This window comes from Schistocerca americana, chromosome 1, assembly GCF_021461395.2.
Source record: "Schistocerca americana isolate TAMUIC-IGC-003095 chromosome 1, iqSchAmer2.1, whole genome shotgun sequence".
NCBI classification, from domain to species: domain Eukaryota; kingdom Metazoa; phylum Arthropoda; class Insecta; order Orthoptera; family Acrididae; genus Schistocerca; species Schistocerca americana.
In genome coordinates this window covers 544,324,941-544,339,200 of record NC_060119.1, presented here as the reverse complement: position 1 = coordinate 544,339,200, position 14,260 = coordinate 544,324,941, and the positions used below count along the sequence as shown (strand labels likewise).

The 14,260-nt window shown below is 39.2% G+C and overlaps 1 protein-coding gene across 1 annotated transcript; it reads left to right on the top strand.

Annotated features, from left to right (window-relative positions):
• The first annotated feature begins 723 nt into the window (after nucleotides 1-723).
• LOC124574490 lies at nucleotides 724-14,037 on the top strand. Its single transcript, XM_047131152.1, has 4 exons — nucleotides 724-795; nucleotides 4,302-4,319; nucleotides 4,376-4,456; nucleotides 13,774-14,037. The coding sequence occupies exons 1-4, from the start codon at nucleotides 724-726 to the stop codon at nucleotides 14,035-14,037; spliced, it is 435 nt and encodes a 144-aa protein (XP_046987108.1).
• The last annotated feature ends 223 nt before the right edge of the window (nucleotides 14,038-14,260 follow it).

The following is a 14,260-nucleotide window of genomic DNA, read 5'->3' as shown; positions in this document are numbered from 1 at the left end:
CTATAAAATACATGTTATCATAAAAAGCTAGTCAAACTTGTACTCATATGTCTTGCACAATCACTACCAAGCTATGTGGTACTGCTTTTGTTGATTCAGTCTGACATATCCAGGATAAAGAATTCTGTTTTTTATGTACTGATCAAATATTTAGATGCTGTTTAATTTGTAATTAAATGGACACTGGTGTGAAAATTATGTACAGCTCCTAATTTTCCATTAGACAATCCTATCTGCATTTTGTATCCTCATTAAAATGTTGTTTGTGTATGACCTATTTGACACAACTGTACACCACCTAGCTTCTCGTGGCTAATATTTGAGGAACTACAGATATCACTTAAGAACAACTCTTATTATTTATTTTCAATTTATTATTTTATTCATTCCCAGTAGCTACTACATATGTCTGACACTGATGTAGAGTGTTATATAACAGTAACAAAAATATTGGTGTATCTAAATAACAAACTAATCAAACCTACCATAGCCACAAATGGTATTTAGGCATTACTTTTAGACACCATCTAGCTGCAACAGCAGTTACCCATCTGCAGAATGTCCAAATGTCAAAATAAATTCATTGTTTTTAGTGCTTCATTCGAGTACTGTGTTTGTGACAGCAGTTCACTGTAGGTCAAAAGATTGCTACTTCAAAGATAGTGATGTGAAAACCTTCAGCTATGAAAAAAGCAAATCATTTAACATGGTCTCAGAGACACAATGAGCATGATCTTGTATAATGGTATAACTACAATATTGGTGTTAATCAAAAATGATTATTTGTCTTATTATGTAAAACTGTACAATGTATCCAAGGTGTTAAAAAGTGTAGAATACTTTGAGAGGTCATAGTACTCATCAAAACAAGAAAAATAATTCCAATAAACATGGGTCCAGAAATGCATACTTTCTGAGGTAAGTTTGTAAACATGGGTCCTGAAATGCATACTTTCTGCATAAACACGTTGTAGCAGTTCTGCCTTCTTTTATTTCTTTATTGATTGTTCTCAGTGTTGATGTACTGGTTGAAAAAATAGGGTTGTGGAAGCGCAGCTACTGTCTATTGTAAATTATGTCGGCAACAGATGCATGTTTGTGTTTTACACTCTTTTACTTTCACTGTTCACAACACCCCAATAATACACATTTAATATGGCCAGTGAACTATTGTTTAATTTTGATAAGCCTCATTAATAGTTTGCAGGTGAACCTCCACATACTGGTACAATAGTTTACCGTTGAATATCTACGAGCAGTAAAAACACAACCACAAAGTACAGTTCTTGAAGAATACAAAGGTACATATGGAGCAGACACAGTCATTGTTTTAACACATGGCCTAATTGTGTAACACTTATTTCACAGTTAAGTTGATGCATTGTTGTTGTTCTAATCAACATAGGTTTCTCATCTGGAACTCGGCCATGGACAGACTGTCTTGTGACCAAAAATTGGGCCCTTATATATCTGCACAATAACAGGTACTGAAACTACACATTGTTTGAAGTTAAATTTACAGAAATTACAATTAAAACTCAACTCATTAAATTAACTGAATTCATCAACAAATTCCGTCTTTTTAACAGTTTCTTCTATTACAAGGATTAAGCCAAATTATTTGTTTAAATCATGAAGTTAACATATATAGTTATGCAAGCAATACTTTTGACAAAACTGTTAATTACTTTGGAATTAATTAAGGGCTGGCTTTGCTAACATGTTTTCGAATAGAGCCAAATAGAGTCTTTATGATTACTATTAGTTGTTCCCCTAAATGTTTATAATTAGTAATGAATTCTAATTTGTTTATACATCAACATTAGAATTTAAGTTACAAAACAATTTGTATTTGTTTATACACCAACAACAGAATTTAAGTTATGAAACAATCACTGATTTAACCCTATAACAAAAGATACTAACTAGGCATAGTCAAAATAAATTAGAAAATCAATTAAATACCTAAAACTAAGCACAAAATTGGATCTGGTGTCATATTCTTTAAAACTGAGGGCCAATCTTTCTCTTTTATGAAAATGCAGGTTATATTCATGTGTTGTTGTTGTGGTCTTCAGTCCTGAGACTGGTTTCATGCAGCTCTCCATGCTACTCTATCCTGTGCAAGCTTCTTCATCTCCCAGTACCTACTGCAACCTATATCCTTCTGAATCTGCTTAGTGTATTCATCTCTTGGTCTCCCTCTACGATTTTTACCCTCCACGCTGCCCTCCAATACTAAACTGGTGATTCCTTGATGCCTCAGAACATGTCCTACCAACTGATCCCTTCTTATAGTCCAGTTGTGCCACCAACTTCTCTTCTCCCCAATCCTATTCAATACTTTCTCATTAGTTATGTGATCTACCCATCTAACCTTCAGCATTCTTCTGTAGCACCACATTTCGATAGCTTCTATTCTCTTCTTGTCCCAACTATTTATCATCCATGTTTCACTTCCATAAATGGCTACACTCCACACAAATACTTTCAGAAACGACTTCCTGACACTTAAACCTATACTCGATGTTAACAAATTTCTCTTCTTCAGAAACGCTTTCCTTGCCATTGCCAGTCTACATTTTATATCCTCTCTACTTCGACCATCATCAGTTATTTTGCTCCCCAAATAGCAGAACTCCTTTACTACTTTAAGTGTCTCATTTCCTAATCATATTCATGTATGTTAATGGTAATTAGTTAAAAGTGAAAAAATGAATTTGAAGGAGGCAGATGGCAAAACAAGAGGGGAAGTAAAAGTATCCCAGCTTGCTTTGTCACAACGTGTTTACTGGAGGTGTTCAGTGCTGTATCCATTCATGACAATGCTCCCCTCTGCCCTCTGGCATAAGGAATGATGCACTCGCTGAAGTATACGTGGTTCCTGTTGTAACCAGTAGCATCCATTGAAGACAAGACCCTGTGATGTCCATCACTGATTAGTGTCGTATAAATCAATTCCTTCTAGTGTCCCCAAAACCAAACTATCAGGGATTGAGGTCAGAGGAACTAACCTCCCCCCCCCCCCCCTCCTCCCCCCCCTCCCCCCAACCAGTCCAGTAGTCCTGAAATTTCTGCGGCAGATGTTCATGCATATTGTGATGAACGTGCGATGGTGCATCATAATAGATCAGCCACATTGGTATTCATTGCTGCAATGGTACAGTCTCAAGCAAGGTAGGCAATACATTAATGGGAAAGTTCAGATAGTGCACCCAAGTTAACCTTTTTTATAGCAAGTATGGCCCTATTAGTCCATTGCTCATACATTGATTGAGAATTGTGTTGTGAACACCTTTCCTGAGTTACTTGCTGGTAATGGAAACTCACAACACTATCTCTTGTGAAACCTGCCTCACCAGTAAATAAAATCTTGGATGTGAACAGCAGATATGTAGCACACTTCTGCAACAGCCATTGACAGAACCACCATCTGCCATGATGATACTTAGCTTTAGGGACTGAACATGCTGTAGATGATGTGATGATGTGGGTACAGCAATAGTTCATGAAGTGCCTCCCCCTCCCCCCCCCCCCCCCCAGTAGGAGGGTGAGAATGCTTTCTGCTGCTGCTAATCATCGCACACTGGCCCCAGGGGTTTCTTCCGCTGAACGTAGCACATGCTCCTCCATATCAGGGCCTTCCACTATCAGTCTTCCGAGGTGCAAGGGTACCTGAGTCCCTCAAATGCTGGGAAATTTTGTTGAACAGCTTATCACAGGGCACTCTGCACTGTGGGTATTTTTCAGCATAGAGGGCACAGGCTTGCAGACTACATCCATTTGCTAAATCACATCTGCCATTTCACTTGTCGAGTAGTGGACTTCCACTGCTAACAAGTTGTGGAAGAGAGAATATGTAAATGTGCTACACAATTTGTATGTACAAACAGCAGAATAACAGTAAACACATAAGTGAATCCATATTTGGAAGAAGGTAAAACACTATGATATATGCCCAGGGTTTACAGTACCATACAGTAAGACAAACAAAGATGATGAAAACTAACACAGCCTACAACTCAACTCAAACCATACAACTGACTACAGATAATCTAACAATATGTAGAGTACTATGAATAAAACCTCATGTTACCCTGTTGAAACATTTGATTGAGAGCCAACCTGATGACTGTGTTAATATCCGCAACCAAGCATTGTGCAGCCCTTCCTATAAACGCATGTTTATCTCAAGGAAGTATGCTTTTCTGGACCCATGTTTATTGGACTTATTTTTCTTGTTTCAGTGAGTGCTATCACCTCTCAAAGTATTTGACACTGTTTTTTAACACTCTGTACAGTGCTCCAAAGTGGCAAAGGTGAGTAAAATATTTGATAAGATATCAAATGAATATAGAGCTGACATACTCTGCAGGACAATGCACAAAGTCATTTGCTGATAGACATGTCAGCAGATAGTAATTGTATTTCATATGAACAGATAATGACACGTTGTGTTTGTCATTGAGTTTTTCTATGAAAAATCATTGTACATATTGTTTTTTAACTCACTCAGTAGATATCAAATGAAGTCAAGGGCACCAAGGGCAGTTTTTAGCTTTGTTTATTCATGATAATTTTATGTAAAACATAATTTACTAAACAGAATAATTTAACTTTTTACTTGCACAGAAAGATTCTACATTTACACTCTCCAAACTACTGAAAAATATGGCAGAGGACATTACCCATTGTACCAGTTATAAGGTTTTTTCCTGTTCCATTCATGTATGGAACACAGGAAGAATGACTGTTTAAACACCTCTGTGCATGCTGTAATTAATCTAATCATGTTCTCATGACTGCAATTGGAGCGATCTGTAGGGGGTTGCAGTATATTCCTAATCATCATTTCAAGTCAGTTCTTGAAACTAAAAGCAGGATTACTGGGGGTAGTTTGTGTCTATATTCAAGTTTGTGCCAGTTCAGTTTCATTAATATCTCTCTGATACTCTCTTGCAGGTCAAACAAACTTAGCACTGTACATGCTGTCCTTTGCTCTACACATTCAATATCCCTTGTTAGTCCTATTTGATAGGTGCCTTTACACATTTGAGCAATATTCACAGATGGGTCACATGAGCAAGTTGTAACTAATCTCACCACTGTCTGGAGTGTCTTCAGACACGTCTTCAGCTTGGAATTTCATTGACTGGTGTAGAACTATCTTTAGTGATGATTCCTACTTCGAACAAAGCCCTGATGACCAGCAAAGATGTGTCTGGAGATGCCCTGGACAGCAGTTGGACATCAACCTGACTATCACCAACCAGGAGTGATGGACTGGATTACCATTTCTTTTCATAGCAGGACCCCTTTGGTTGTCATCTGTGGCACCCTCACAACAGTGAGGCACATCAACAATATTCTAAATCCATTTTGTTGCCCTTGATGGCAAGCCATCCTGGGCTTACATTTCAGGCAAATAATACCTACTTGCACACAGTTTGTCTTCATGTTTGCCAAACCTTACCTGGGCCAGCAAGGTCACTGGATCTCTCCCCAGTTGAGAACATTTGTAGCATCATGTGTGTGACTTTCCAACCAGCTTGGGATTTTAAGAATCTAACATGACAATTGGACAGACTTTGGCACAATATCCCTCAGGAGTACATCCAAGTCAGCAATCAATGCCAAGCTGAATAACTGCTTGTGTAAGGTGCAAGAGGTGGACCAATGCGTTATTGACTTGCTCAATTTGTGAAACTCTTTCCCTTGAATTAATCATCTGATTTTCTGAAACTGTAATCATTTGTCTGTCTGTACATGTACATCACATTTACCGATTTCCATCCCATTTTCATAATGCCTTCATGGTGCAACTTCTTTTTTCTTTTATTTTTTTTTCTCCTTCTGTTTCAGTGTGCACAACATTAACAGCAACGGTTCCTCACACTTCTCTGCAACACACTCGAAGTTACTTCTGCATCTGTCTGTGACTCTCCATCAAAGATAATTTGCTGCGTCTTCCCACCAAAAAATCCTCAATCCAGTCACAAAACCCCATCTGATTGTACTTTCAATGAAAACCATAGGTGTGGTGATGAGTCAAATGCTTTTTGGAAATCAAGAAATACTGCATCTACCTGACTGTCTTCATCCAAAACTTTCAGCATGTCCAGAGATGATGAGAGCATAGTGTTGAGATGGGGGACAAAATTCTTGGTGCCAAAGCCTTATGGGTGGCCCAAGTCTCTCAAGGGTACAGATCCCCCAGGGTGCTCAGTTGACAAATATCAGACTACTAGTGTAAAATAAATTTTATTTCATATAGTGAATAAAATAACATTAGCTCAACACCAGCATAATTAGTCTAGTTCTTGGTTTCCACTTCCATTCACCAATGTTATGATTCTTGCAGGCCAATTGCACACAAAAACCTAAATCAAGATGGTTGAATGCAGTTTTGAAGCGTCATCCTCACGAATGCGAGTACAGTGTGCTAACCACTGTGCTACCCTGCTTCCCACTCACTAATAATTTCTGTAGTCATTGTGCACTAAAACCACCTTGAGATGGAGTCAAAAATATGCTTTCTTTAGATGTTGTTTGAAATCCTACCAAAATGTTTCCCCAACAAATGAACACAACAACAGCTGTGAAATGTCATTATAATTTGTTAGGACTGCCAACATTCAGAGATCATATACTTCTGATTACATCACCTTTCACATGTGATTTTACAGAGAATATGTTGCATTCAAGAATAAACACAAAATAAAATATATCCATTTGCATATACTCTAATAAGACAGAAAATTATGACCACTGGCCTACTATTGATATAAACCCATCCAGGTGACAGTAGCATCACCTGACAAGGAATAACTGTTAGTCATACACATGCTTGGTGCCTGTAGTATCAGTGACCATACTGTCTGTGTGTAGAATGGGGAAGGCGCTCAATCTATCCGAGTTTGACCAAGGGCAGACTGTGTGGCCCAGAGGCTTGGCTTGAGCATTTTGGAAAGTGCATGACTTATAGGATGTTTGAGGAGTGCTGTGGTGAGTGGCTTCAACATGTGGCAAAGCGAAGGTGAAACTATCTCCAGATGTTGTGGGGTTGAGTGGCCACCTCGCATTACTGGCATCGGATGTTGTAGGCTGGGCAGACTGGTAAAACAGGAGAAGTGGCAAGCAGTAGTGGAACTAATATCTGCATTTATGCTGGGCAGAGCATAAGCGTGTCTGAACACACAGTGCACCAAACACTCCTAACAATGTGTCTCTGTAGCCATTGACCTGGCATGTGCCAGTGTTAACACCACAACATTGGCAACTATGACTGAATTGCACACGTGATTACTAGCACTAGATGTCTGAACAGTGGCAGAGTATTGTATGATCTGATGAATTCCGATACCACCTCCATAATACCGATGGGAGGGTATGTATTCATCATCTTGCAGGAGAACAGCTACTTGACAGCTATAGAGCAAGACAGAGACAAACTGTCATTATGCTCTGGATAACATTCACATGTGCATCCATTGTCCAATGGAGATCGTCCAAGGCACCATGATGGCCAAGGAACACCATACATTGATTGCAAACCTTGGACAGCTCTTCATGACGATCATATTTGCCAATGCAGTGGCATTTTTCAACAAGAAAATGCACCATGTGAAAAGACCAGGAGTGTGATGGAGTGGTCCAAGGAACACCTGATGTGCTGACCCCCAACTCGCCAGATCTGAACCCAAGTGAACACATCTGGTATGTGACTGAATGTAGTGTCAGAGCTCACCCCCACCTCTCCACAATTTACTGAAATTAGGTGATTCCTGTGTGCAGATGTGGTGCCAGCTCCCTCCAGCAACCTACCATGGCCTCATTACTCCAATGCCATGAAGTATTACTGCTGTTATCCATTTCAAAGGTGGACATATATGCTATCAGGTAGGTGGTCATAATGTTCTGCTGGTCATTGTAGTTGTCCTGGAAGAATCGTGAAAGTGAAAAATTGAATTGTCATGAAAGTGATACATTGGACATGCCAGTACTCAGATATAAAGAAATAATGTTCTTCTTCTATTCGTCTGTAGAATAGCCAACTTAAATGGAAAATCTCATGTTACTTGATGAGATACTATTTTGTAGTCAATGAGGACTGGTCTTCAGAGGTTCATCTGAGAAAATTGTAAATCCAAACAACAGAATTTTCCTGGGAATATTAGAGATCCAGAGTCTCTATGATTCAGTTCTTGCAAAACACATTAGCGTGGTCAGAGATGGGCAATAAGCCAGAAATAATTTACAGGTGCATTGTATTGTGTTGTACTGTATTGTATGGAACCGAGGACCCAGAAACGATGGAGGGGCTTCATCCCCACTGTAGCCCTCAGTGGTTTACAACCTCACAACAGGCTACAGCAGTCCACTCACCCCACTGCTGCCCCACACCGAACCCAGGGTTATTGTGCAGTTCAGCCCCAGTGGACTCCCCCTGGGAATGTCTCACACCAGACGAGTGTAACCCCAATTTTTGTGTGGCAGAGTAATTATAGTGTACGCATACGTAGAGAAAGTGTTTGCACAGCAATCGCCAACATAGTGTAACTGAGGCAGAGTAAGGGGAACCAGCCTGCATTCACTGAGGCAGATGGAAAACTGCTTGAAAAACCATCCACAGACTGGCCGGCACACCGGACCTCGACGCTAATCTGCCGGGTGGATTCATGCCAGGGACAGTCACGCCTTCCCACCCAGAGAGCCTGTTAGACCACACGGCTAACCGGGCTGGCTACCGGTGCATTATTGGTCAAGTGATGCTAAAAATAAATTTATTTCTTGTTGTGCCATAAAGTCAGGAGTGACAGCCCTGAACGATAGTATAGTGTCTATTGAGATTAGCCTACAGATTCTGAATGCAAAATAATTTGGATGAAAGTAAGTATGAAACATAGATCAAACGTGGTCATCAGAAGCTGTTATAGAACTCCTGCCTCAGCAGCAGTAGTGGAGGAACATTAAGGGAAACTTATAGAATATTTCATGTAAATTTGTTTGCCATGTTGTAATACTATGTGCAGATTTCAGTTTACCAGCTATAGATTCGTGCAAAATAGTTCTATGTACCTTATCCGAAAATTTTCTTGAGCAGTTAATCAGAGAACCCATGAAGGTAATATCTTAGACCTACTGGTGACAAACAGGTCCGGAATTTTCGACGCAGTTAGAACAGAACAGACAGTAAATACGAACACAAAGAAAAGCAGGAATATCTTTCTACTTAGCAAGAGTGACGAAGCAAATCTCCGATTGCCTTAGCGGTCAGCATCAACAACGTTGAGTATCAATGGACAAAGTTCAAGGGCATTGTACAATAAGCTTATGCCTTAGATATGTATGTGCCTTGCTTCAGGTGCACTGTGGCTCAACAGCCATGTTAGAAAGCTGCTACGAAAGCAGAGAGAGCTTCACTGCAAATTTAAACATAGCTGAAGCCTCACAGACAAACAAAAATTAAAGCCAAATTAGCGTAAGGAGAGCCATGTGTCAAGCGTTCAACAAAGTCGAAGGAAAGATTCTGTCTACCAAATTGACAGGAAATCCGAAGAAGTTTCAGTCTGGTGATAAATCTGTAAACGGATCGAAGCTACCTGTCCAGGCACTTTGTGACCACATGGCATTGAAATGGAGGATGACAAAGAAAAGGCCAAAATACTAAACGTCTTTTACCAAAACCCTCACAGACGAAGCTCGCACTGTAGTGCCTCCTTTAAATCATTGCAGATTGCACGAATGACAAAATGGCTGATATCGAAATAAGTGACCTTGGGATAGAAATGCAGCTGAAATCACTCAACACTGGAAAGGCCACTGGACTTGACAGAATACTAGTGCGTTTCAACATTGAGTATACAAAAGAAGTTGCAACTCTTCTGGCAAAAGCACAGGTCGTTGCTGTTTTCAAGAAGTGTCGTCGAACAGATGCACAAAATTACAGGCTAACTCTGACATCAATCAGTTGTAGAATTTTGCATCATGTTTTATGTTCGCGTTTTATGACATTTCTGCAGACCGAAAATCTCCTCTGTAAGAATCAACAAGGGTTCCGAAAACAACTATCGTGTGAACCGAGTTTGCTTTTTTTCGTGTACGAGCCCCATAAAGTGGTAAATACCGACGCTCACGTGGATACCGTGTTCGTTGACTTGCATAAGGCATTTGATACGGCTCTGCACTACCACCTTAAGATCAAAATACGAGCGTACGGAATATCATACCAGCTGTGTGATTGGATTAAATAGCTTCTAGCAAACAGAATGCAGCAAGTTCAAATGGCTCTGAGCACTATGGGACTTAACATCTTAGGTCATCAGTCCCCTAGAACTTAGAACTAATTAAACATAACTAACCTAAGGACATCACACACACATCCATGCCCGAGGCAGGATTCGAACCTGCGACCGTAGCAGTCGCGCGGTTCTGGACTGAAGCGCCTAGAACCGCTCGGCCACCACGGCCGGCAATGCAGCAAGTCATTCTCAATGGAAAGAAGTCTTCTGACGTAAAAGTGACTTCGGACATTCTGCAAGGAGAGTTAAAGGACCATTACTTTTCACAACATACGAGCATCATTCAATAATTAGAGAGACAAATTGGTCTGGAGAAAAAGGCTGTTTATTTTTACAATACTTCTCAACATAAACTACTTCTCAACATAAACCTCTTGAGCATTCATGCACTTGTTCCAACAGGCTACGAGCTTTTTTATTCTGGCTGCAAAAACTCTTTGTCTTGATGTTTGAACCAATTTACCACAAGTTTTTTTACGTCCTTTTTGTCCTGGAACCTCTTCCCACGTAATGCGTTCTTCAGTCCACCAAACAAATGGATATCACTAAGTGCTAAATCAGGACTGTAAGGGGGATGAGGCGGTACTTCCCAGCCAATTTTGTCGATGGTTTCACGGTTTAATTGAGCAATATGAGGACGTGCATTGTCTTGCTGGAGAATCACACCTCTCCTCTGAGATCCACAATATCTCTCTCTCTCATGGCTAGCTTCACCTTGTTTACAAGAAAATCTGAGTAGTATTGGCTGTTCATTGTATGCTGCTCTTCGGGATAATCACAAAAAACTGGACCTGCAGTATGCCAAAACACTGTCAACACGACTTTTCCTGCTGGTGCTTGGGTTTTGAATTTTGTCTTGGCAGATGAGTTGGTTTGCACCCGCTCCATGCTTTGTCTTTTTGATTCTGGGTCATAGTAGTGAACCCAAGTTTCATCACAAGTTACAATTTTGTTGAGGAAGTGCTCACCTTCTCTTTCATAACATTGCTTTAACTCTGTGCACACTCTAGATTAGATTAGATTACTACTAGTTCCATGGATCATGAATACGATATTTCGTAATGATGTGGAACGAGTCAAATTTTCCAATACATGACATAATTAGGTTAATTTAACAACATACTTAAGTTAATATAACAACTTTATTTTTTTGTGTTTTTTTATTTTTATTTTTTTATTTTTTTTAATATTTTTTTTTCTTAATTTATATCTAAAAATTCCTCTATGGAGTAGAAGGAGTTGTCATTCAGAAATTCTTTTAATTTCTTCTTAAATACTTGTTGGTTATCTGTCAGACTTTTGATACTATTTGGTAAGTGACCAAAGACTTTAGCGCCAGTATAATTCACCCCTTTCTGTGCCAAAGTTAGATTTAATCTTGAATAGTGAAGATCGTCCTTTCTCCTAGTATTGTAGTTATGCACACTGCTATTACTTTTGAATTGGGTTTGGTTGTTCATAACAAATTTCATAAGAGAGTATATATACTGAGAAGCTACTGTGAATATCCCTAGATCCTTAAATAAATGTCTGCAGGATGATCTTGGGTGGACTCCAGCTATTATTCTGATTACACGCTTCTGTGCAATAAATACTTTATTCCTCAGTGATGAATTACCCCAAAATATGATGCCATATGAAAGCAATGAGTGAAAATAGGCGTAGTAAGCTAATTTACTAAGATGTTTATCACCAAAATTTGCAATGACCCATATTGCATAAGTAGCTGAACTCAAACGTTTCAGCAGATCATCAATGTGTTTCTTCCAATTTAATCTCTCATCAATGGACATACCTAAAAATTTGGAATATTCTACCTTAGCTATATGCTTCTGATTAAGGTCTATATTTATTAATGGCGTCATACCATTCACTGTACGGAACTGTATGTACTGTGTCTTATCAAAATTCAGTGAGAGTCCGTTTACAAGGAACCACTTAGTAATTTTCTGAAAGACAGTATTGGCAATTTCATCAGTTAATTCTTGTTTCTCAGGTGTGATTACTATACTTGTATCATCAGCAAAGAGAACTAACTTTGCCTCTTCATGAATATAGAATGGCAAGTCATTAATATATAATAAGAACAACAAAGGACCCAAGACTGACCCTTGTGGAACCCCATTCTTGATAGTTCCCCAGTTTGAGGAATGTGCTGATCTTTGCATGTTACGAGAACTACTTATTTCAACTTTCTGTACTCTTCCAGTTAGGTACGAATTAAACCATTTGTGCACTGTCCCACTCATGCCACAATACTTGAGCTTGTCTAGCAGAATTTCATGATTTACACAATCAAAAGCCTTTGAGAGATCACAATAAATCCCAATGGGAGGTGTTCGGTTATTCAGATCATTCAAAATTTGACTGGTGAAAGCATATATGGCATTTTCTGTTGAAAAACCTTTCTGGAAACCAAACTGACATTTTGTTAGTACTTCATTTTTACAGATATGTGAAGCCGTGTGTAGCCGTATCAATTCCTTTGGGACCCATCTTGCACATGTTTTGCGGTATTTCAGCTTGTTACAGATAATGCTATGAACCGTAGAAGTACTAACTTGAACCTTATCAACTATCATTTCCAGGGACAGTGGCAAGGGGAGGGGGGGTACCATGATGCTATAGCCCCTCCCCTCATGGAATATTATACTACACTGGATAAAATGACGTCAGAAATCAGCGACTCTATTACTCCAACAGATTCAATCATTTTTTTAATAATTTTGTAGCAACATAGGTTGCAATGTATTTCAAACACATTTTAACAAAAGAATAAGAGCGGCAAATAGTTTACTATCTAAACCAATAAAAATCATTTAACTTAAAATGGGAGTCTTATTATTTATTAATATACATTTTTTAGCCTGAACGTCAAAACAGTTACCAAAAACTACTTTCAGCAAAACTAAATTTTATCAGTTTGTCGGAGGAGGACCCCAACTCTCCTTTTGTTAATCGATATTCCATTTTCCCCACCACCCCATTAGTCCCACCCTTCACCGACTTCCAGAATCGCCCCTCATCATTTCCACAGTCACACGGCGGTCGGCATGAAAATGTCATCAGTTCGACTTTTAAGTGAGGGAGTTGCAACTGCAACTGGTTGGCCAGAACGGTGTTCATCAGTCATTGAGTCGCGACCATTTTTGAACTGCTCTAGCCACTTGTAACAATTTGCACGATTCATACAACATTCACCACAAACTTTAAACATTCTACAGGATATATTCATTGGTTTCTCGCCTTCAACAAGTAAAAAACGAATATCAGAACGTTGTTCAACTAATGTGGACATTTCAAGCAGACTCCCCATCTTGTAATGTATTTTTGATGTTATAAACAAAACAGTGTTCCTACACCAGCTGATCAGGGATCATCCCAGTGATGCCGACTGAAAGCCATAAAAGTACCAGACTTGCCCTACTAACAGTTAGTTTCCCAGACGAATTGTCTCTTTAATCCAGCACAGCATGGATATCAGAAAGGGAAATCAATGGAAACAGCAATTGAATCATTAACAAAATCAATCGTACAGGCCTTGGGCAACAAGATGGTAGTGTCTGGAGCTTTTCGTGATCCATCCAAGGCGTTTGACACAGTTGATCATACAGTCCTAGTACAGAAACTAGAGAATACCGTTATTCGTGGACATGCAGCAAACTGGATAATATCATATATAAGTAACAGGAGACAACATGTAGCCATTAATAACTTATACAATCCGATGCATTAAGTATGGTGTACCTCAAGGATGTGTAATGGAACCTGTTCTCTTCAATTTATTTGTGGTTAACATACAAACATGTGAAAATGAAATCAAAATACTTTATGCAGATGATTTGACTGTGCTAAATGTTTCCAACAATTTGGAGGCACTTGAGCAAAATAATACATTCATATCAGTCAGTAGTACAGCACAATGGCTCTCTGAAAATGAGTAATTTATTAATCTTAAA